The following is a 21628-nucleotide window of genomic DNA, read 5'->3' as shown; positions in this document are numbered from 1 at the left end:
TTCATTCATACATATACAAATCCCGTGATAAATTATAGGATGTGTGTTTCAGCATTTCCTCTTTATGAGAATATCCATATTTAGGCCTAGGCTACTACTTGACACATGAGGTTACATCATTTCAGTTGATGGCACTAAAGGTCAAATGTGACGCAACTCAAAATGTAGGCTAAGCCTTAACAATAGGCTACTAATCACGCAAAAGTAGCCTACTATTACAAATGCTGTCCTGTTTTCCTTTTTTCCCCGGAATAACCTATATGCTAACAGCATTTTATATTGGACCTAATGCTCAAAGTCCCCTTTGCTATGTAGCCTATAGCCTACCTTTAATTACCAGAACATCAAGTAGAATTGACAGAAAGATTATAGTGGTACCTGGCCATAGGAAATAGCATCACCTCTGTAGAAAGAAATCATATATTATTTTAAAATGTGTAGGCTTGTATTAGATAACTTGGACACTAAATGGTCTCAGTTGAGGAATTAGATCGTGTTTTGTTTCAATTAAGCCTTGGTGTAGTTTTTATAAGATCTTTGGTGATACATAGCCTATTGTTGATGCATATCTATGATGATGAGATTATGAATTGCCTATATATTTGTGATGCTTTTGTATGTTGTGTGTATAGACTAAATTTTGTTCTGCGCTGGTTGTCCTTGGCTATGTGTCATTTCCTCTGTGAATTCCGTCACTTTCCCTCTTACCTTATTCCTAACCTCATTGTCTCGCAATGCTGCCTGAGGAACAACACAGTTCTAAATGCCTTTACACCACTGGCTGGTTGTATTCAAGGAGCATCTTGTTATTATATATTTTTTATGTTTTTGGGCAAGCTTGGGAGCTCTCCCCCATTGGTCGCAGTACTATTATACTGTGAAATGAATAAACAAACGAAAGAGCAAGCAACAACAACTTAATTTTAGAGATAAAGCTTCATAATACCCACAGGGCCTTTGTGCATCTATGATGTCTGAATGAGTGTGGTACGCAGTTCCCACGTTACGGTTTCCTCAAATATTGCCCAGAGACACACCAGTTATAAAGAAAGTGCCACATGCAGCTACAACATATGTGATACTGTATGTCAGAGAGACAGAGAGGGAGAGAAAGAAAGAAAGAAAGAGAGAGGGGCTTGTGAGTGGTGAATATATTTAGTGTGTTGGATGCATGTGTCATGTCTCTGCCAGATGATTTTCATACCATATAGTGAGATCAATGGCAAGGATTCCTGTAGAATGAAACAAACTTAGGTAACCTTTGGAAAATGGTCAGCAGTAATGTCAGTATACAGTGTGTATACACACACACACGCACACACACACACACACACACACACACACATATATATATATATATATAGTTTATAGTGAGTATGGTCGAATCTTGTGGCACCTGTTAGCCTTCTTGCTGAGTAGATTCTGAGTAGATTCTGTGGTTACAAAGAGAAGTCCAACGCGCTTCAGCCAGGTTAGTAGAAGGACTCATTGCTCAACAGTACGACAATATAATATTACGATGAAAATTACCTGGGCGCTTCAAAATAGACTACCCAAATAAATTCCTGGAGCACTCAACTGGGTCTGCACGTTTTATTCATTTGCAGGGGTGACTGATGTTTCGACCAGCATCTTCCCCAGAGTCAAAGATTCTGTGGTTGTTTGTGGTGCATTTGACAAATCAAAGTCTCATCTCAGGTGAAATTGGTTGTTAGGTTTTCCCTTTGGACAAAATTAAAATGTATATAATAAAATCTAGAAATACAGCATTGTGATTCTATGCCTCCACCAATCAGTTACTTGAAGTTTGAAGGAATTTAATTAACATGTTTTGTGACGTCAGTTCCCTTGACCTTTGACCACCTTGCTTTCAGTCACATCGTCCTTGGGCCAAATCATGAAATTCCCTCAAGGGTTCCTGAGATATCACGTTCACAAGAATGGGACAGACAAGAGCTCACAGTGACTTTGACCTGTGACCTTTGAACGCCTATTTCTAATCAGTTCATCCTTGAGTCCAAATGGCCGTTAGTGCCAAATATCACCTGAGATATCGCGCTCACAAGTTGGGATGTATGTACGTACGTATGGGCAGACAAAAGGACGTATACCAACGTGTACATATGGACGGACAATCCAGAAACATAATGCCTCCGGCCATGGCTATCACTGGTGGACGCATAGAAAGAAGATAAATAAAAAAAGGGACTGTACTGTCTTTGTGTTAAATAAGCTTAAAGGACGACTTCACCCATTTTCAACCTATATTAATATAATTGGTCCTCACTAATGCTCATTATAATATGGTACAGAGGAGGGCTGTGGACAGCTAAGAAACCTGCGTACCAGTGACATCATCAATGGGGATTCGAAGCCAATAGAAACGGCAGGCTTTCTATTCCTGGAAAGTTAGCATGCTATAATGGAATCTATTGTTCTCGCGTTAATATATATATATATATTTTTTTTTTATGTTTGAAGAAAAAAAAAGACTAACGATGATGTCACTGGTAGGCGGGTTTCTGAAGTGTCCACAGCCCTCCTATGAGACACAGACCGAGTACAAGAAAATTGTACCATTTTATCATGAGCATTAGTGAGGACCAAGGGAATATTTTAACTCTGCAATGGGTTTCTATTTGCACAATGTGTTGGATTTGCACCTTTGTTTTATGTGTTTTCACAGATAAGTCAATAATGAACATGAGAAATCCAGGAACTCATGCACTTCCATTCTCAATTTTAATTGTATTTGATAAAAAGAAAATCTAGAATACTGACACACATAATAAGGCAAACTTTGACTCAGACTGTGACTGAGTTTGACACAAAGGTGATTTTAATACACAGTGATATTGAATATAGCCAAAATGAAATGATGTATTGAATTAGTGAAACGCTTGTTCTGTACTTGTGAGAGTTGGCTAAGGGAAAGCCTGCATGCTGTCAGCTTAATAGATATATTTAGAGGTAAGAGCTCAATCACTTACATGAGCTGCATTAGTCTTGACTATTTTGGGATGCGATACAATGCATGCAGTGCTCCTAAAATATTAATAGGGACACACGTTATTAATGTAACAATCAGACCCTGCTCTCTCTTCGTCGTCACATAGTACACACATCACATGCATGCACGCATACATTTATGCGCGCTCACACACACACACACACGCACGCACGCACGTACGCACACACACACGCACGCACGCACGCACGCACGCACACACACACACACACACACACACACACACACACACACACACACACTCACCACCCAAGCATAAACACAGAGTTCATGATCTCCAAGGAGGCCCTGGCTTGCGTCTGATGCAATAGATAGTAACATCCCTACAGACTGCTGCTTGTTTTACCGGCTTCATCCCTGTGTGCACCTATAGTCCCGCCAAGCCAATCCGATAGAGAATGGAAGCAACCTCCATCTGTAACGAGGCAAATCATGTGACAAGAGTGACTAATATACTGTGTATATCTTTACTGGAATCAGCATGGATACAGTTGCCTAGTTCACAACTGTGTTCTGAAATGACTGAGGACAGACTTCAATCAATCCTGTGAGTGAAGCTTAATAAACCCCATCCCCAATAATTACAATTAGCCTAACACACACACACACACACACACACACACACACACACACACACACACACACACACACACACACACACACACACACACACACACACACACACACACACACACACACACACACACATACTGTATATGTGCCTTTGGAGAGTTTTCATAATTAGCCTTTTTTTCTCTTTTCCCTGAAAGTTCTCACTTCTGCTTTTGACAAGATCAGCTCCGGCCTTACAGAGCATGTGGTAAGTCTGCTCTCGCATTCAGAAATAGCCATCATGGTCAGTGTGCATGTGTGAACAATTCTTCACATGGTGTACCTTTATAGCTACATTCTTATCTACAGTACATCTCAACAGAACGAGGCTACATCTCAACCCTTCCAACAGCCCACCATCCTACCACACAAACGCACTACCACCACCACTGCAACGCCAAACCCCTCCATCTTCAACAGAACAGCCAGTTCTCTGTAAAACCAAGAGACAAGAGAGGTTACATGTGTCATGGTGTTGACGGTCAAGGCCAACAGCAGTGCACACATGCCTAAACACACATTTTCTACATCACACATTAGCCACTATTCAAGTATCAAGCAGACAGTTTTAGCAGGAATATTGTGTGCCTGACAGTACAAATCAACACTGTGAAAGTAGCCTTTGATTGATTGAATATTTTATTAGGCAAAAAATGTAAACATCACAATTTATAATACTTTGTCTAAAAGGTCTGTCCAAAAAAGTCCTTGCGGTCTTGTTTCCATTGAGGTCCTTGGTCTATACTGTATAAAGTAAATGCAAGCCACATTTGTTTCCAAGGCAACTAGTGAAAAGTTAATTAGATTCTGAGTTGATACTTGAGCTGGCCTAGACTAGAGCATGAATGAAAGGGGTAGGCTGTGCAGTGGAATGACAAGGTTGACTGAGGTATACTCTGTTGCTCTATTACAAATTCCTCATAATGTGATCTGTACGCTATACACTTGCTCCCCTTCAATTGTTTAATTGAACAGAAGCAATAATTCTGGGTTTCAGTTGGGTGACATTGTATTGGCTATATTGGTTTATGTAACTAAATGCTTAGCATATGTAAGTATAGGCTAATTCGCAGATTAGGCTATTTATGTACTGTTTTACAAAGGATTAATTTAGCCGATCATGTGTCATGTTTTCAATTTCCCTAAGCATATTATAACAGCAAGGTTAACAATTCCAACACTCATATAGGCTAAGGCAACAAATTTCGACTCTCTTTTTTTTCTGTTGAAAAAAACAACTGTGAAATTCACACTTTAATAATAGGCTAATAAAAATGAAATGTATATAGGGCTGAAGTGGTTGATGTTGCCTATGTTTTGTAATAATAATTAAAATCTACAAAGTAACTAGTAACTAAAATTTTCAAAAATTGTAGTGGAGTAGAGTAGAAGTAAAAGTACTGAAAATTGGAAATACTCCAGTAAAGTAAAAACACCTCAAAAGTGTACTTAAGTACTAGTACTTGAGTAAATTAACTTAGTTACTTTACACCACTGAATAGAAATAAAAACATTGCATGCTATGCCTAATGCCAATGATTTCATTTCTCCTGTCTGTGAGGTGAGGTTGTGTTGAGGCAGTGAGTGGACTGCAGCCTTGTATTGTTGCCGAGAATCCAAGAGAAAAGTCCATTGTTGTGAAGTTTTTAATCTGGGGATTTAAAGCACATCACATGCTCAAGCGGAACGGTGGGTGCACCGACTCCACAAACAGGCAAACAACAGCAAAAATCCATAATCGGGGAAAACTTTTCCTACTACGGCACCAAGTATTAAACATTCTCGAGTGGCGATCTGCAATGCTTACGACATTTATGGATGAGTAAATGTTATAAGACTGGACGATTCCCGTCGGAATAAGTTTTTTTTCCTCCTTTTCTTCCAAAGGACACTTGACGCGGCCTATAACATGACGCACACCTACAGCCAGCGATCACTGATGGTTTTAACTTTATTGGGGATTTTATCCGCCATCATGTCCGTTTTATCGGTCATTCTGATCTTCCAGCTTCAGTCACAACAGACGCCGGTGAAGGAATCTCAATCTCCCCACGTTACCGCCACCATCATCGTGCCCACTCATGTTTTGGCAGTTCTCCTGCCAGTTTCCACAGTTCTTTCTGCTCTGTCCCTGACGCTCAATCTGAGCTCTGTGGTCGTGTGTCTCATCCACGGCTATTTGACTACAGAGATATGCAGAGGAGAACAAGACACGGAAAGGTATTCATCTAGATAGAACGCAGTCGTGGTGGTTCAGATTAAACGTGGTACTGTTGCGATAGTTTCATCTTTAGTGACTGCAGCCATGGCTACATCATGCTGCATTTGCAGTGGTGGAAAAAGTACTCAAATTTTTTACTTAGGTCAAAGTATCAAAACTGCAATGTAGAAACGCTCTTACGAGTAAAAGTGTGGTAATACAAATTTACTTCAGTATAAGTACAACATAATTGCCAGAATATACTTAAAGTACCAAAAGTAAAAGTACTCATTATGCAGAAAGTCCCATTTCAGTTATCATGTGTAAAATGTATACAAAATATTTTGAAAATAGCAGATCTACAAGCTCACAACGCGTGGCATTGTGAGCTTGTAGATCAGCTATTTTCAAATAGCCAAAGTTTAAACAGAGCTGAAGTGGTTAATATGTGTTGTAACAATAATCAAAATCTACAAAGTAACTAGTAACTAAAGTTTTAAATAATTGTAGAGGAGTAAAGTACAAATATTTGTCTCTGAGGTGTAGTGGAGAAGAAGTAAAAGTACTGAAAATTGGAAATACTTCAGTAAAGTAAAAAAAATACCTCAAAATTGTACTATAGTACTTGCGTAAATGTACTTTGTTTCTTTACACCATTGCATTTGCACTACATTTTATTACCAAACATTTTAAATAGCCTACATTTAATTGAGAATATCCTAACTATGGTAGGCATGGAGAAATAAATAATGCATGCTTAATAATGTGTCAGGGTGCAGGAACTTTCAACTGGACTACTGCTGGTCGACCCCCACCTCTGAAGTCCCTATGAATCCCGTCTAAACAATGACATTCTCCTCATTATGCACCCAACACACGGCCCCTGGCTGCCCCTTTCCCACGTTGGTAGGGAGCCACCAGCAAGGCTTACAACCTTTATGGGGGGACATTCCATAGCTGTGTAAAGAACAATAAAATTGTTTAAAATGTTTATTTTATTTTAACACAACACAGACGATAACATTGAATCAGAAAACGCTAATTTTTAAAATGTCACAAAAGACAAAAATAAATAGGATGAATGCAATTTAGCGATACACTGGTTGTATAATGGATGTTTTGAATGCATTAAAAAACTTTATAGGGGATGCTAATGTTATAACGCTCATTACGTTTTCCTCCACAGAGCTGACTGGTTTCTTCTGGATAGCAGAGCTGTACGGCATGTGGCTGTAGGGTTATTCTGCCTGGGGGTTTCAGTGTACTTGGCAGGTAAGAAAGAAAATAAAATGAAAAAGAACATGACATTCTTACTTTAAAAAAAGTCTCCACATTTTTTGTGCCACCATGTCACCAAGTCTACACAGTAAAATCCTCCGTGTTAATTTAACTCTTGAGAATGTAAAAATGTACCCACACATTTGGAGTCCAAATGCAGGTGAAGACACGCAACTGCAATGTATTCGAGAGAGTATTGTGTAGATGTAGAACCTGGCAGTGCCATGGCTCTTTAATCCACTGGGTGGCTGGGTGAGTGTGAATGTGTGTGGGGGCGATGACACTGGGGGCAGCTGTTCCATTGAGATGGAAGACCTGTTGACCCCACTTCAGCTTTTCTCAGAGGGAACAGAGCATGAATCTGCAGTAATACCGCCTTCATCTCCATAAGTCACATCACATCCCAGAGCTGTGCTTGTCTCCGCCATCCTTCAGCATGCCTGGGTCCATGGTCCTTCTCCTGCAGATTTGAAAAGACGATGAGTCAGCTCACACAAGTAGTCAGACAAAACCCTTTCTGCATCTCTTCATAAAAAGGAAATGAAAAACGGGTTCCTTTACAATGAATTAGCACTAATTTAACTTGTAAAATCTATAGATATATTGAGGCATAACAAAATAAGCAAAATGTTCTCACCCCTTCTAGTATATCCAATGCAACATCCGCTTTAAAAACGGGAGCTGGGAGATCCAACTAAAAACGTATTTGTTTCAATAAAGTTAACATTTTCACTAGCATGAGTTGTATCAAAAGTAGCTATCGGAGTGGGAAAAGTGAAATATATATATATATTTTAACATTGGCTTAATTTGGCTACATTGGTTGTAAATAGCCTTTCTCTTTGTTTCTGCATCTTTTCGCCCTTCAGCAATGTCCATCTATATGCTCCTGATGTTTGAAGTGGAAACAGGCATCGCCAGTGCATGTGTTCTCTCCTCTGGGATCCTGACACTGCTGATTGTTGTAATCCACTCTCTGGTCAAAGCTTCACGTGCAGCCAGGCACTATGACAGCGAACGGCCAGAACACACCCATTACCTGAACGAGCACGGAGGAAGCAATACACCTGTCTCCCGGCCCTGTGAGCTCAAAGTTGGTGTGGACAAACCCCGGATGCCCCGCAGCCAGTCTCAGCTCCTGCGCCAGTTCTCCTACCCGCCATGTGCCAATGCTAAACAGCAGGAGCAGCAGCAGCAGCACCACCACCATCACCAACAACAACAACAGTACTCCCCTCCTGGAGGGCCGCAGGGTCATACTAGCGATAAGGATGGCTACAGCAGTGGTGGTAGTTGTCCTCGAATGCACAGGACCCTGTCTACCGAGTCTGGCTTACTGCAGGCCCAGACTAAACCCTGGAATGGGGTCAATAATGAGATGAGAAGTGTGTTGGCGCGTAAGGGGGTTTCCACAAAAGACTCTACTCTCGTGTGACCTGGAAGGAGCTGAGGGGCCGTTTAAAGGCAGCGCCGGCTACTGTAAACAGAAGGAGAGAGCTGAGGGGCCATTCACAGTACTGGCAACCAGGGACAGGAGTTCAAATTTAAAGTTTAAACTTTAAATATGTCATGTGTGGACTGCTAGTCATAATCTCAATACAGACCTACATGGCAAGTGTCTATTTAAAGATTTTAAAGTGCAAAATGTTGTTTTCCATGACCGACAGCATGCTTGTAAATGCTTTTATGTGAACTGAGAATTTGACACCTTTTGTCTGGTTCTGGTACCAGAAAAACCGAAGAGATTTGAAAAGGGTTTACAGAATAATCTAATGTCGAGGTGTTTGATTAAAAGAATGAAAAAACAAACAAACTGATCTATCACCTACATTTAGGCACCTACATTTTTTCATAGATAATGTAATGTAAAGTTGTTGAGCAAAAAATGTAATATGTAGTGATGGAATTATTAACTTTTAAGCATTTAAAAGTAAGTATTCATATGAATCTGATCTATTAATCAAATTGGTCAAATTACATATATTACATACATAATCAAAGTTATCACTGATTAGTAACTGTAAAATGCTTTATTTCAAGGTATATGGTAAAAAGTGGCTTGTGAAATATACTGCCAAATATTAGTACCCTACAGTATGTTCAATTCAATGTTATTATACATTTTCAAGGTTGTTATTAACACATTATTAATACAAAGTATTAATAACAACCTTGAACAGACTGATTCTAGGGAATGTACTGAACTTCTTCTACATCATTAAAACAATTATGTCAACAAAAGGCCAGATTCACTTGAAAGGGCACTCAAGTGCATGTTTTGCTAATTTCCGAATGGGAGCGTTATGTCTAAGTATAGATTTGAGTGTGATTGTGTCATAGCTGGAGGAACTACTAACCTTGTACACAGCCCCCGGGGGTCACGAGGAAGTGGATGGGGGATGTGAAGCAGGGACAGGGGGACCAGAAGGGGGTGCCACATCATGTAAGCTGCATGCATGTGCCAGTGAGGAAATCAAATTAAAGAAAGACACCAAAACATTGCAGAAACTAAAAAGAACAGGCATAGTTAGTGATGAAAAACTGCAGGAAATGCAGGGATAATTTAACTGCCATGGCTAATGGGTTCTCCAAAACAAGAATTAAAGGGATTTCACTTTCAAACATGTTTGGGGTCATCTACTCTGGCTTTTGTGAGCACCAGTTTTTAAGTTGCTTGATTCAGTATTTAGATATTTGATATTCATTTCATCAGACCCCTTCCTATAGAAACCCATTGCAACTTCAAACTCCATTCAATGAAAACACACGTCCTTGGTTCTGGTGACTGATATTGTGCTTCTAATGCGTGAGGGGGATGTGTTTTTTCAATTACTTTTTTCATTAATCTTTTTATAATTTGTTTGGAAAATGAAATAAAAATAATTTAAAAAATAAAATAAAATAAAATAAAATAAAATAAAATAAAATAAAATAAAATAAAATAAAATAAAATAAAATAAAATAAAATAAAATAAAATAAAATAAAATAAAATGAAAAAAGTAATTAAAAACCACGGCCCCCTCACGTATTAGAAGGTCAGTCACCAGAACCAAGGATCAGTGTTTTCAAAGAATCTAACATGGTTAAAATAGTTTGAAGTTACAATGGGCTTATATAGGAAGGGGGCGTGTCTAATAAAGTGAATGTCAAATATCTAAATATTGAATCCAGCAACTTAAAAACTGTCTGGGATGAAACACAAAAGCCTGAATAGACGTTAAAATGACCCCAAACATGTTTGAAAGTGAAATATACCTTTAAGAGAAAGGAATCAAGTGAATGCATTTTTTTTCCTATGTTGCAAAAAATGAGTACAAACACGATTAAACACATTTGCGTGGTTTTCTCTCCAAGCCTAAATCTCACATAGCTCAGTCAGTCTCCAAATGAGCTTTTCGGATGAAGCAGGAAAAAAATACAGGCACTGAGGTTTGACACTTGAGCCTCATTGACAACCACTGAGCCTCATTGAAACAAGCTCTCTGCTGCCTCCTACCTGCGTCCTTGAGAGTTGCTGATTTTCTCCCTCATGCTGATGGCTTGACGGAGGAGGCCGTCTATGCTTTTGAAATACAAGGTGCTGTTTGTCATGCTCTTCACGGCACTAGACACAAACAGATCAACGGTCAAAGTTGAGGTTGCAGGGTAGCTAATAAAAATCCTGAAATGTGGGAATAGATGCATCTTTTTTTACCTGCATGCATACTCCACTGAGTAGATGGCTCCTTGACTCTGTTCTTCCCAGCTCTGCATGTCTGTCTGTGTGGAAGAAAGCCAACATGAAAACTTTGCAGGAACCTAAAACACAATATAGACTGGAGTGTACGGACACCCCATATGTTACAATACTGCTGTCTGTTTGAAAAAAAAAACGTTTGTTTCAAAAAGAAGATTTACCTTTATTTTAATGAATAAAATGTTATTTCAAACAATCTGTATGGCAGAGTATGTTAATACAACATTTGCAGTGGTTGGAGTAGGACCTACTGGCTGACTACTACTGCCTGAAGCTCATAAGAGCAATATCTCTGTTTGCCTTTGGCTCTTGTGGTAGAAATGTGGTCTCTCGTGCGGGAGACCCGGATTCAAATCCTGTGTAGACAACTAGACATATTAACACAGAGGAGGATTGTAGCTTTGAGTCATTTCCCTTTAACACAATGCTGTGTTTAACTACCTTATGTTGCACAAGTTCTGGCAACGACCTCCTGACGTGTTCTTGCAGCCGATACAGGGCCACAGATGGTTCATTAGCCAACACGTACATACTCTCCGTGAACTTGTCCGTCACTGTAAAGATCAGAGGTGTATGTTCACAATGTATGAATTACAGTGAGTGGTGACAAAACTGATGTTTCTTTGAAATGTATAACAGGGCAGATGTGGTTGTCGACGTGCAGAAACCACGAAGAGAAACATGACCTAGCCCTAGACAGTGGTGTACAGTAACTAAGTACATTTACTCAAGTAAATTTTTGAGGCATTTTTTACTTCACTTGAGTATTTCCAATTTCCAATACTTTTACTGCTACTCCACTACATCTCAGAGGCAAATATTATACTTTTACTCCACTACAATTATTTTAAAACTTTAGTTACTGGTTACTTTGTAGATTTTGATTACTATTACCAAACATACATTACCCACTTTAGCCCTATACATACAAATTTCGGCCATTTGAAAATAGCCAATCTACAAGCTCACTGTGTCCCAATGTGACACATTGTGAACATGTAGATCTGCTATTTTCAAAAGATTTGTATACATTTTAAACACTTGTGAAATCGGACATTCTGCATGATGAGTACACTTACACTTTAAGTTTATCTTGATAGCAATACTTTTGTACTTTTACTTAAGTACATTTTGAATTCTGGACTTTCACTTGTAACAGAGTATTTCTACATTGCAGTATTGATACTTTTACTTAAGTAAAAATGTGAGTACTTTTTCCACCACTGGCCCTTGGATGACTGTGATATTACATACATTTCATGTATAATATTCCAAATGTGTGTAATATCACAGCCATTCTAGGGGGCTACATGACCTAGCTACAAGCTGATAGCATGATAGCATACATAGTACAATATCGTAACTATCTTTTCTTACCTCGTTTAACTTTCAGCTGCATCTCCTGGTCTTCCATGATGCCTGGGAAGAGCAACAACAAACCAAAACGCAGTTTAGGAGAAAATGATTGTATATCAACAAACACAGAATAGATTACACAACGGAATGTGTGCATAGATTTGATGTCAGCTGAGCCTGAGCTGCTCCTTCCGTAGGTTAGGTTTGTTGTCATGCAGCTCAGATAACCTTCCGGAATGAAACGTAGATCTGAAAACAATAGTTCCTACGTGATTGTTCTTTTAACCACAATGCGATTTGGGTGAAAATAATGTAATGTTAGCTCAAAATCTGGTTGGAAATTAAGTCGTTCATAGAGTGCAAATTAACGGTTTAGTGCATTTTTTAATGATTTATACGGACATTTAATTGCTACCACAATGAAACGTGATTTTGCATAATTTACTTTCAGTTTTGGCATCAGGAAGTTAGAGCGAATTAAACAAGTCGATGCTGGATTCACATAACTAGTTACAGCTAAATCAACTGAATTGACCTACAATTTAATATGCCTGGATTATATATTTTTTAAGTTGTGGGAGACAGTGTTCTATTTCCCCTGCAGTGACCATGGAGTGTCCAGATGCCCCCAGTAATGAACTACAAGACAAAAGTATCGTTGATGCCAGCGAGGAGAACCCAGAAGGTAATTCAAATGGTGACATTATTATCAAGGAAATAATGTGCCAGTTATAGTTTTTATTTCTCTCACTTTGACATAATCACTTAAGTATATATCAATTTATATTTATAAACGAAATACCAGTGGTGGAAACTAAAGTACATGTACTCAAGTACTGTAGCCTACTTACATTAACCACTTTAGCCCCATTTTATACATAGGCTATTTGAAAATAACCGATCTACAAGCTAACAACTGCGAAAGCGTTGTGAGCTTGTAGATCTGCTATTTACATTCAAACATTTTAGTACTTTTACTTTTGGTACTTTAAGTATATTTTGATGCCAATACTTTTTGTATTTTTACCCAAGTAACATTTTGAACACGTGCCTTTTACTTGTTACAGAGTATTTTTATATTGTGGTATTGCTACTTTTGCTTGAGTAAAATATCTGAGTACTTCTTCCACCACTGGAAATGTGCCACTTATAGTATTTTTTCTCTCACTTTAAGTCACTTTAGTAGATATATCAATTTCTATTTATAAACTAAATACATACAGTTGAATACTCTAAAGACAGTTATCTTATTGTTAAAAGATGTGTTTGTACTGGAGCTTGAGGTTATACCTCCCGAGAGGTACCGAACAGGTGTGGATGAAGAAGTTCTATACAACAGTCTCACCAACAGGCAGCGTGGGAACGAGAATACTCTACGCCCAGCAAAATTAGACTGTGAGTATAATAGCTGAAAATATTATATATTTCAACACATAATGTGTAGAAGCATACTATGTAGCATACTAACTAATTATGGAATGTTAATTGAACTCCTGTTTAATTGAACACTATAGTTTACTGTGTAAATGTGGGTATAAAATATGCAATCCATCTCTGTACTACTACCAACAACAACACATTTTGACAGAGCAGGAGATGTACCATGTAGCCTAGTTGGAAGGATCTGTTTCACTACGGATGCAATCAATCTGTATGATTGAGATGTTAACATAATATAACTAGCAGATCAGTGGTTGTAGGTATTGGCTCTCTAGTTTTCCATTGAGAAATGGATACCCTGCAGGGTCAAATTCTTTGCCATATTTACTCCTCTGATGTTGGCGTGGTGGCAGGAAGGACAGTTACTGGTTGACAATTATATAGCACAGTTACAGTATTTCTCCTGACCAAGCAGGGATGCTATTGTCTTTCATGCCGGAGACCTGGGTTTGAATCCCGGTTATGAAAAGGAAGTTATGGATTGCAGCTTTAAATTAACCTTCCCACATTTGCTGTGTGAATTAAGCCTTTATAATGGTGTTGTTTCCTGATATTGTAACAATCACATTGACAGCAACTCCGTTTTGAACCATTGCGAGTTAAGCTTACTTTATTATACGCCATCGTCCAAAGGAGTTACTTGCCAAGAATAGATCCATGCTTTTTGGCAAGCAACACTGTTGTGACACAGTATAATTTAGACTTTATTCTGACTTGTTATCCCAAGCTCTATCCGTACACCAGCTAGCAGCTCAGGGAGAGGTCTCACAGGTCATTGGACACCTGAATAAAGGTGAGATACCTGGACAATATCCTCTGAGCAATTTTACACAATACAAATTCTTTACCTGGATCTCCAGTATCAATGTATGTGTTTTATAAATTGAATAAGCTATGTTTTATTGTGTAGACAGTTCATTACTAAACAAACAGGATGAACGGGGCTTCACTCCCCTTATGTGGGCAGCAGCTTTTGGAGAGAAAGCAATGGTTGATGTCCTTTTGGAGAAGGTGAGTTACAAGAGATCGTTGCCCTAGGAACTACATCTTGTAGTTCCCTGTAGGTCTCAATTGGAAAATTATTAATTATGGAGGTTCAGTGATTATGCATATGATTACAGATCATAGGTGTACTATTATTTAGATTAGGTTATATAGTATTTCTTGTTCCCCCTGAATTAAGAATCTATTTCACTTAGGTCTGTAAAAAGTTAAAACCATGAAACTAAAGTGTCTGTACCTTGTCTCACTCTTATTTTTGTGTTGTGTTTTAGAAGGCAGACCCAAAGATTATTGCCTTGGAACGAGAGAGTGCCTTAACCCTGGCTAGCTCTGGAGGTTTTGTTGATATTGTCGAGTCTCTGCTTGGACATGGAATAGATATAAACACCTACGATTGGGTAAGTTCATGACTATCTCTAAGGTTGCCCCCCCCCCCCCACACACACACACACACACACCACAATTTACGAGACTACGTTTTGACATTGAAGAGTATGTGCCCTTGCATCTCATCAAGTTGTTCAGAATCTTATGTCTATACAAATGTGTTCATAAAGCTTATGTATGAAGTATAATATTATTTGACCTTTTCAGAATGGCGGTACTCCTCTCCTATATGCTGTACGAGGCAACCATGTCAGATGTGTGGAGGCACTTTTAGGTAGCATAGTATATTTATGTACGTTAGAATTGTATTACATATGTTTGCTTGGATAATTCACTAATGGTCATTACTATACTGTATCTCAGCCAAAGGTGCAGATTTGACCATTGAGTCTGACTCTGGGTACTGTCCCATGGCCCTAGCTGCTGCTCTTGGACACAAAAAGAGTAGGTACATTCTTTTACCAAATACATTTCTTTCTTTTGTATTAGAAGTTACAGTGTAACAATATTTGTACTGCTCTGTATTTTTTCAATTTTTCTTTCAGTTCAGAAACTTTTGGAAGACCATATTCTGAAACTCTACAAGCCACAGAAATGACACTAGACATTCAGGTGACATAGCAGCAACAGCAGCCACGTAGAAACACAACGTACCTAATAGATTGAAAAGACGATTTCAATGAATTGGTTATAGCACGTCTACATTCTAAGTGGTGAGAGAAGATTGATCATGTCCTTTATAAATAGGTTGTCAACTTGTCAGGGATCAACATGTTACAAAGTTCATCTGATTTAAAAGGATGCTTTTATTTATTAATTCAATGTTGTTTATATCTGATGATTTCTTTATGTAAACAATTATTAAGCTGAGAAATATAATTCAGCTGCAAATTAATTTTACTAAATGGATTGTAAACATGTTTGAATAATATGATACAATATATTTTTATACTGTGGTCAACTGAAGTGGCACATTAACTGCAAGGCAAAAAATATAAAACAAGAAAGCACAATAATTATTCTAGAACAAGTGTTCATCAGTAAGACAAATCTGCAATAGAAATTAAGATTCAATGTCTAGGCATAGTCCTTGCATTTGCCAGTTGTTTTTGGGTGATGGGTAAAAGCCAGGTGGCCAATGCCAAAACATTCTACACCAAAAAAGGCCATTAGGTCCGTTCACAAAAGTTCATATAAGGTGATGTCATGTTTCCTGAGTGCCATGGCATCAGTCTATGTTCCTGTTCTCTGGGTCCCTTCCTCTCATGATGGAGGGCGAAAAAGAAAACGTCATGAAGATCTCTCCCCTAGGACATCCAAGGAATAAACAATAACTCTACCAAAAAAGTCGGCACTGTTCTCAAACACTATTTTTAGTTTTTGTGCTGCAGGGGCCTCCTGTATGGGAAAGCTGTGGGTGGGTAGTTAAGAACAAGATAAGCATGTCAGTAAAGTGAGATGTGCCCAGGAAAATATTGTTTGATACTTAAACATGTACCATATAGGCATGAAAAGGAACTACTCTTCGTATAGTGTAATATACAGTATGTCATGTCCAAAAACAACTATAATTAATCTATAACTAAAAATTGTAATATACCTGTTTGCCCATTATTAACACATGCCTGGCACCCATCCAAATTGTGCTTAAATGCATGATCACAAATGTCCAAATATAATTCATAGGGGTAATGACATGTTTCTCAAATAAGAATAGCCTTAATCTAAATGTAAATATAAAAATAAGGTATATAATATATATATATTGAACATGTGCACACACACTTATTCATTTTGTGGTTTCATTTACATAATCACATCCATCATATTAAAGGATATTTGAAGTGAGTTGTCGTCCTCTGGGTAAAGATGACTGATCAACCTCAAATCTCCATCTTTTTGGCACCCTGAGGAAAAACATTAGTATAAATTAATGCTTTAGGTTGTGTTGTCACAATACTTATGAATGTGGGATGGAATTCTGAGCACTGGAATATAAATAACAGTTAACAAGACAATCTGGTTACAAAAACAATTTCATGTTGAGGGGGGGGGGGGGTTGATTTAGCCTACAGTACCTTCCAGTTTGCATGTTTTCCCAGAGAAGCCTCCTTGGAACTGAATTTTGAGCTCTGATACCTTGACAGGCTGTGGGAACTCCATAATAACCCATTGGGCGTCACCCTGTCAAGGACATACAACAGCTCACAATATGTGCAATAATGGTCAGGGTTGATGGTCCTAATCGGAATGAGACAATTCCCTAACTTAAATTAAATTACCATATCGGCAGGTAAGTACTTCTTTCTATTCAGTAACAGACAGTTGTGCTAGTCAAGTTTTTGACATTATTTTGGTTTAAAGCTTTACAGAGCAGTACAGAGCAGCACATTCACACACATTTGTTTGTTTTATCGTTAAACATGACATAGCATTTTTCTATTTACCTCTGCGTACCCCTAGGCGTGTAGGCTAGAGAAACAGGCCGTGACCCCCCCCAAAAAAAAATCAAATTTGAAATGGGGACCCCAACCACAGATCCACAGATACATATTGTGAAAATAGCAGATCTACAAGCTCACAACGCCTCACGTTAATATGTATTTGTCCGCAGAGCCCCATCTGAAAATATTTTGGGAGGCGTTGTGAGCTTGTAGATCGGCTATTTTCAAATGTTTTGCCTCTTTCTTATAATATTTGACAATTTGGCCAATGTTTGACCAGTTTTTATAGTATAGTTGGTTGATTACTTCTGATGCAGTAATGGTCTTTTTTCTTTTTGTTTAGGTATTAAAAAGGTCTTAAATGTCCTTAAATTGTCACTGTACTGTCATCTTGGGACCCCCCAAAATCATGTGGGCACCCCCTGGGGGTCCCGACCCACAAGTTGAGAACCACTGCTCCCCTATTAGGAGGTTATCTTTTACCTGGTCTGAGTTCCAGCATGTTTCTTCATTGTGATCGAACATGTACTTCTTGCCAAACTGCTTCACGTCTCTGTTTAGCACTGAACTCACCCTTGAGGTAAAGACGAACATAGTGTTATTTAGCTGTTATTGTGCATTTACACACTTTTACACTGAACACATCACTGTAGAAATGAAGCATCTGTGTGCTGCTACTGCTATTACATTGCTTTGAAGGCTCCACTGCTGACCTATTAGCTCTAGCCTATGGTGTTTTCACGCGGTTATTGATGGATCAATGGCCATCCGATTCGAAAATAGAGACCGTTCTGTTATTATTACTATTTATTTACCTGCTCTGCGTTTCACTGCAGATCAATGAAGAAGCCATGTTGGAGTTATGTGTCGTAGAAACAGCGTTGCCAGATTGTGTGAGATATAAGCAACCAGGTCTATGAAAACAAGCCCAAAAGAAGCAAGCCCTTCGCCCTCATGTACGTTGGATATTTTCCAAAAAATCTTGAAGAAAATTTTAAACAAAAATTGGAATATTTTTGAAACATTTTAACAACACAAATCTTGTAGATGGGGGTCCCTGGCACAGTGGCATAAACAATTTTCAGATGGGGGTCCGCGGACAAATACGGGCCCTTGACTTGAAAATGTTTGAGAAACAATAGTTTAAACAGCATTTAGGAAACAAGACCCAAATAAGCAACTGTCTACTAGAAAAAAAAACGCAACCCGCAACTAACCAATATTTACAAGCAACTTTACAGACAAACAAGCCCAAAGTCGCTTATAATAAGCGGACATGGCAACACTGCGTAGAAGCAGTTCACTTTACGACAGTGACGTCGACTACATGCTGGACCACGCGCTGTTACAGAAGTCTCCACTAGGTGGCAATCACGTTCTTTCACAGTGTTTAATGCAACATGGTGGAGTCTGAGAGGAGGGCGCCAACTTCCAGTGGTGGAAAAGGTACTCAAATGTTTTACTTAAGTAAAAGTATCAATACCGCAATGTAGAAATACTCTGCTACAAGCAAAAGTCCGGAATTCAAAATTTACTTGAGTAAAAGTACAAAAGTTTTCAAATGTATAAATAAAATGTATACAAATCATACATTTAACGATACATTTAAGTAACTAGTAACTAAGGTTTTCAAATACAAAGTACAATGTTTGCCTCTGAGATGTAGTGGAGGAGAAGTAAAAGTACAGAAAATTGGAAATACTCCAGGTAAGGTAAAAAAAAAGAAAAAAAACTCAAAATTGTACAGAACTTGAGTAAATGTATTTAGTTACTTTACACCACTGCCAACTTCAGTATCTTTCAGTGTCATTAATTTTCCAGCTAAAACTATAATGAAATACCGTGAGTTACTGAGTTTAAAACATTTAGCACCGTTCAAATAATTTTGTCGGACCAATAAAACACCACCTTTCGAGGCCTATTATCGAGGCCTTTTCTTCATTTGGACCGACGCAGGTGCAGGTCTAGCCATGGTTCACATGACGCTTGTATACAAGCGTCATGGTGCCGAGTCCCCCTGGTCTAAAGTTGTGTTCGATTTTTTCACATTGCCATCTCTCACATAAACATAAACGTTCAGATTTCAAATATAAAGTGCTTACCACCGAGCCACGGATGTTACAAGGCGATGCGGACCGCGATGAGTACCCGTATCTCCCGTATTGTTCAATAAAAAGCATTTTAATCCCATCGCCGGCCATTTTCTCCAAATTGTCTCCGATACTTTCAACCATGCGACACTAATGGTTGGGAGGTGTATTGCACTCTGATACATTACAAAACAAAAATACACAAAAAAAGAAAATGGCCGGCGATGGGATTAAAATGCTTTTTATTGAACAATACGGGAGATACGGGTACTCATCGCGGTCCGCATCGCCTTGTAACATCCGTGGCTCGGTGGTAAGCACTTTATATTTGAAATCTGAACGTTTATGTTTATGTGAGAGATGGCAATGTGAAAAAATCGAACACAACTTTAGACCAGGGGGACTCGGCACCATGACTGTCATGGTATGACAGTCATGTTTCAGGGCTAGTGCAGGTCATTACTTTATTGTCTAGAAGACAGGTCACTGCAGGTGTTATCTATAAGGGATTAATTAGGCTATAGGAGATGAGTCACCACACAAAAGGTGAATTGATCCGTTAGCCAGCTGGCAACCTTTGAATAAAAACAGACGATAATGGTGGAGAAAAAGCTTTTGATATTACACGGTAGGTAATGGATTAATGGCTGCTATTATAGCCTCTTTTTTTTATTTATTGAGTAGGCTAATTCACATAATGTCAATTTTAAAGAATGTGCACCATGTCTGCTTTGTTGCTAGATTTATATAGGCTTGTTATATATCTTCCGTGTCCATGTTTATTTTGTAACACAAAATAAGTGTGTGTGTGTGTGTGTGTGTGTGTGTGTGTGTGTGTTTGTGTGTGTGTGTGTGTGTGCGCGCGCGCGCGCGCTGTACCTCGCACATGGTTCTTTACAGATGGGGAGAGACCCCCTGCTGAGGTTTGGTCATGGTGCCCCCTGTCTGCAGATAATCAATAGGTCTGAATTACAAAACCTGATGAAACCCAGTCTCCGTGAAAATTGCCCAGGGGGTTGTGGAGGCCAAATGGAACTAAGGTTTGGAATGATAGGGAACCTCCTTCACATTCACCTTCACTGTGACTTTGTCTTTGTCAGGTGCACATTTACATTTCGATTCTGGTTCATATTGTATTCAAGACAGTTCTCTCAGTGTGTCAGTTAAATTGTAAATGTTGCCCTTGTGTTTTTTATGGTGTCAGTTTAATCATCAGACAAGAAAAAACACCACACATTACTCAGCAGTAGGGAGATGGTGATTGTCCACTGAAATTATGAGCCCATTGGGGAGCAGCATGGAAGTGTGGTTTGCGATTCGTGGGATTAGCTGTGATTGCCAGGGATTTGTGAGTAAATAAGAGTGTTCAGTGATCTCCCCAATTCAATCTGATAATGATTATCATGAGTGGATTGTATTGCATCACAGAAATAAGCGAAAAGTAAGGAAAAGATAAGCATTGATAAAGCAGAGAGAGATGGTGCTGGGCGATATGGAGCAGCTGATTGATGTATTTGATATATTTTATGAGCGCTGATTGGTCCCACAAGCTTACTTGCACACATGGCATTGCTGGATAGGGCTATTGTATTTCAACATAATTAAAAGTGGACATTTCAGAGTTGTTTACGCCATGGATGTTGTTTAAACTGGAGATCTTATACGCTGAAGAACACTCTACTTCCCCTCTACTGGACAGAATCTTGCCAGTTCTCCATTGTTTTGACCAAACTTGCTTGTAGCTCAAAATAACAGAGGTATCTTTACCAGATAGTGTATCCCTATTCCATACACCATAATAGTGCCTCTCCAATAATGACCAATGGCCTCGATCGAAGCTTGCATAACCGGTGTTCCCCCTTTTAGGCCCTATCACCCAGCACTAGAGTTAGATTTTTTTTTTTTTTTTGCATTCTATTTATGTGACTATTTATTTACCCTGTCATTTGGTGACTAAGGTACATGCCAATTACTCCGATCTTGCACTTTGTACTTGCTCTAGATAAGAGTGTTTGTTAAGTGCTAAATGCCTATAGTGTGAACTGATAGAGGGA

The 21628-nt window shown here is 38.7% G+C and overlaps 4 protein-coding genes across 7 annotated transcripts; 2 read left to right on the top strand and 2 right to left on the bottom strand.

The window, feature by feature from the left end:
- Positions 1-5549: 5549 nt before the first annotated feature.
- Positions 5550-9485, top strand: tmem221 (transmembrane protein 221; the record flags this gene model as incomplete). The annotated part of the gene is made up of 3 exons (XM_080429721.1): positions 5550-5860; positions 7027-7112; positions 7988-9485. The coding sequence occupies 3 exons, from the start codon at positions 5550-5552 to the stop codon at positions 8551-8553; spliced, it is 963 nt and encodes a 320-aa protein (XP_080285847.1). The 3' UTR covers positions 8554-9485.
- On the bottom strand, positions 7163-12524 carry borcs8 (BLOC-1 related complex subunit 8). Of its 2 annotated transcripts, XM_080429723.1 has the most exons (6): positions 12233-12426; positions 11297-11409; positions 10814-10878; positions 10616-10723; positions 9476-9566; positions 7163-7578 (listed from the first exon to the last, which is right to left on the bottom strand). In XM_080429723.1, the coding sequence occupies exons 1-5, from the start codon at positions 12423-12425 to the stop codon at positions 9497-9499; spliced, it is 549 nt and encodes a 182-aa protein (XP_080285849.1). In that variant the 5' UTR covers position 12426; the 3' UTR covers positions 7163-7578; positions 9476-9496. The 2 variants fall into 2 exon arrangements, with proteins under 2 accessions (XP_080285849.1, XP_080285850.1); XM_080429724.1 differs by lacking the exon at positions 9476-9566 and having other exon boundaries at positions 12233-12524.
- A 7-nt stretch (positions 12525-12531) lies between these two features.
- rfxank (regulatory factor X-associated ankyrin-containing protein) lies at positions 12532-15724 on the top strand. Its single transcript, XM_080429722.1, has 8 exons — positions 12532-12896; positions 13472-13606; positions 14379-14444; positions 14562-14662; positions 14926-15051; positions 15248-15314; positions 15404-15484; positions 15586-15724. The coding sequence occupies exons 1-8, from the start codon at positions 12821-12823 to the stop codon at positions 15636-15638; spliced, it is 705 nt and encodes a 234-aa protein (XP_080285848.1). The 5' UTR covers positions 12532-12820; the 3' UTR covers positions 15639-15724.
- Positions 15725-15826: 102 nt separating this feature from the next.
- nr2c2ap (nuclear receptor 2C2-associated protein) lies at positions 15827-18359 on the bottom strand. Of its 3 annotated transcripts, none has more exons than XM_080429727.1 (5): positions 18300-18359; positions 17968-18058; positions 17119-17224; positions 16880-16947; positions 15827-16457 (listed from the first exon to the last, which is right to left on the bottom strand). In XM_080429727.1, the coding sequence occupies exons 1-5, from the start codon at positions 18335-18337 to the stop codon at positions 16401-16403; spliced, it is 360 nt and encodes a 119-aa protein (XP_080285853.1). In that variant the 5' UTR covers positions 18338-18359; the 3' UTR covers positions 15827-16400. The 3 variants fall into 3 exon arrangements, with proteins under 3 accessions (XP_080285853.1, XP_080285851.1, XP_080285852.1); XM_080429725.1 differs by having other exon boundaries at positions 15827-16453; XM_080429726.1 differs by having other exon boundaries at positions 15827-16453; positions 17119-17188.
- Positions 18360-21628: the final 3269 nt, after the last annotated feature.

Source organism: Gymnoscopelus braueri (assembly GCF_963280865.1).
Source record: "Gymnoscopelus braueri genome assembly, chromosome: 6".
Classification (NCBI taxonomy): Eukaryota; Metazoa; Chordata; class Actinopteri; order Myctophiformes; family Myctophidae; genus Gymnoscopelus; species Gymnoscopelus braueri.
This window is presented reverse-complemented; position numbering and strand designations above follow the sequence as displayed.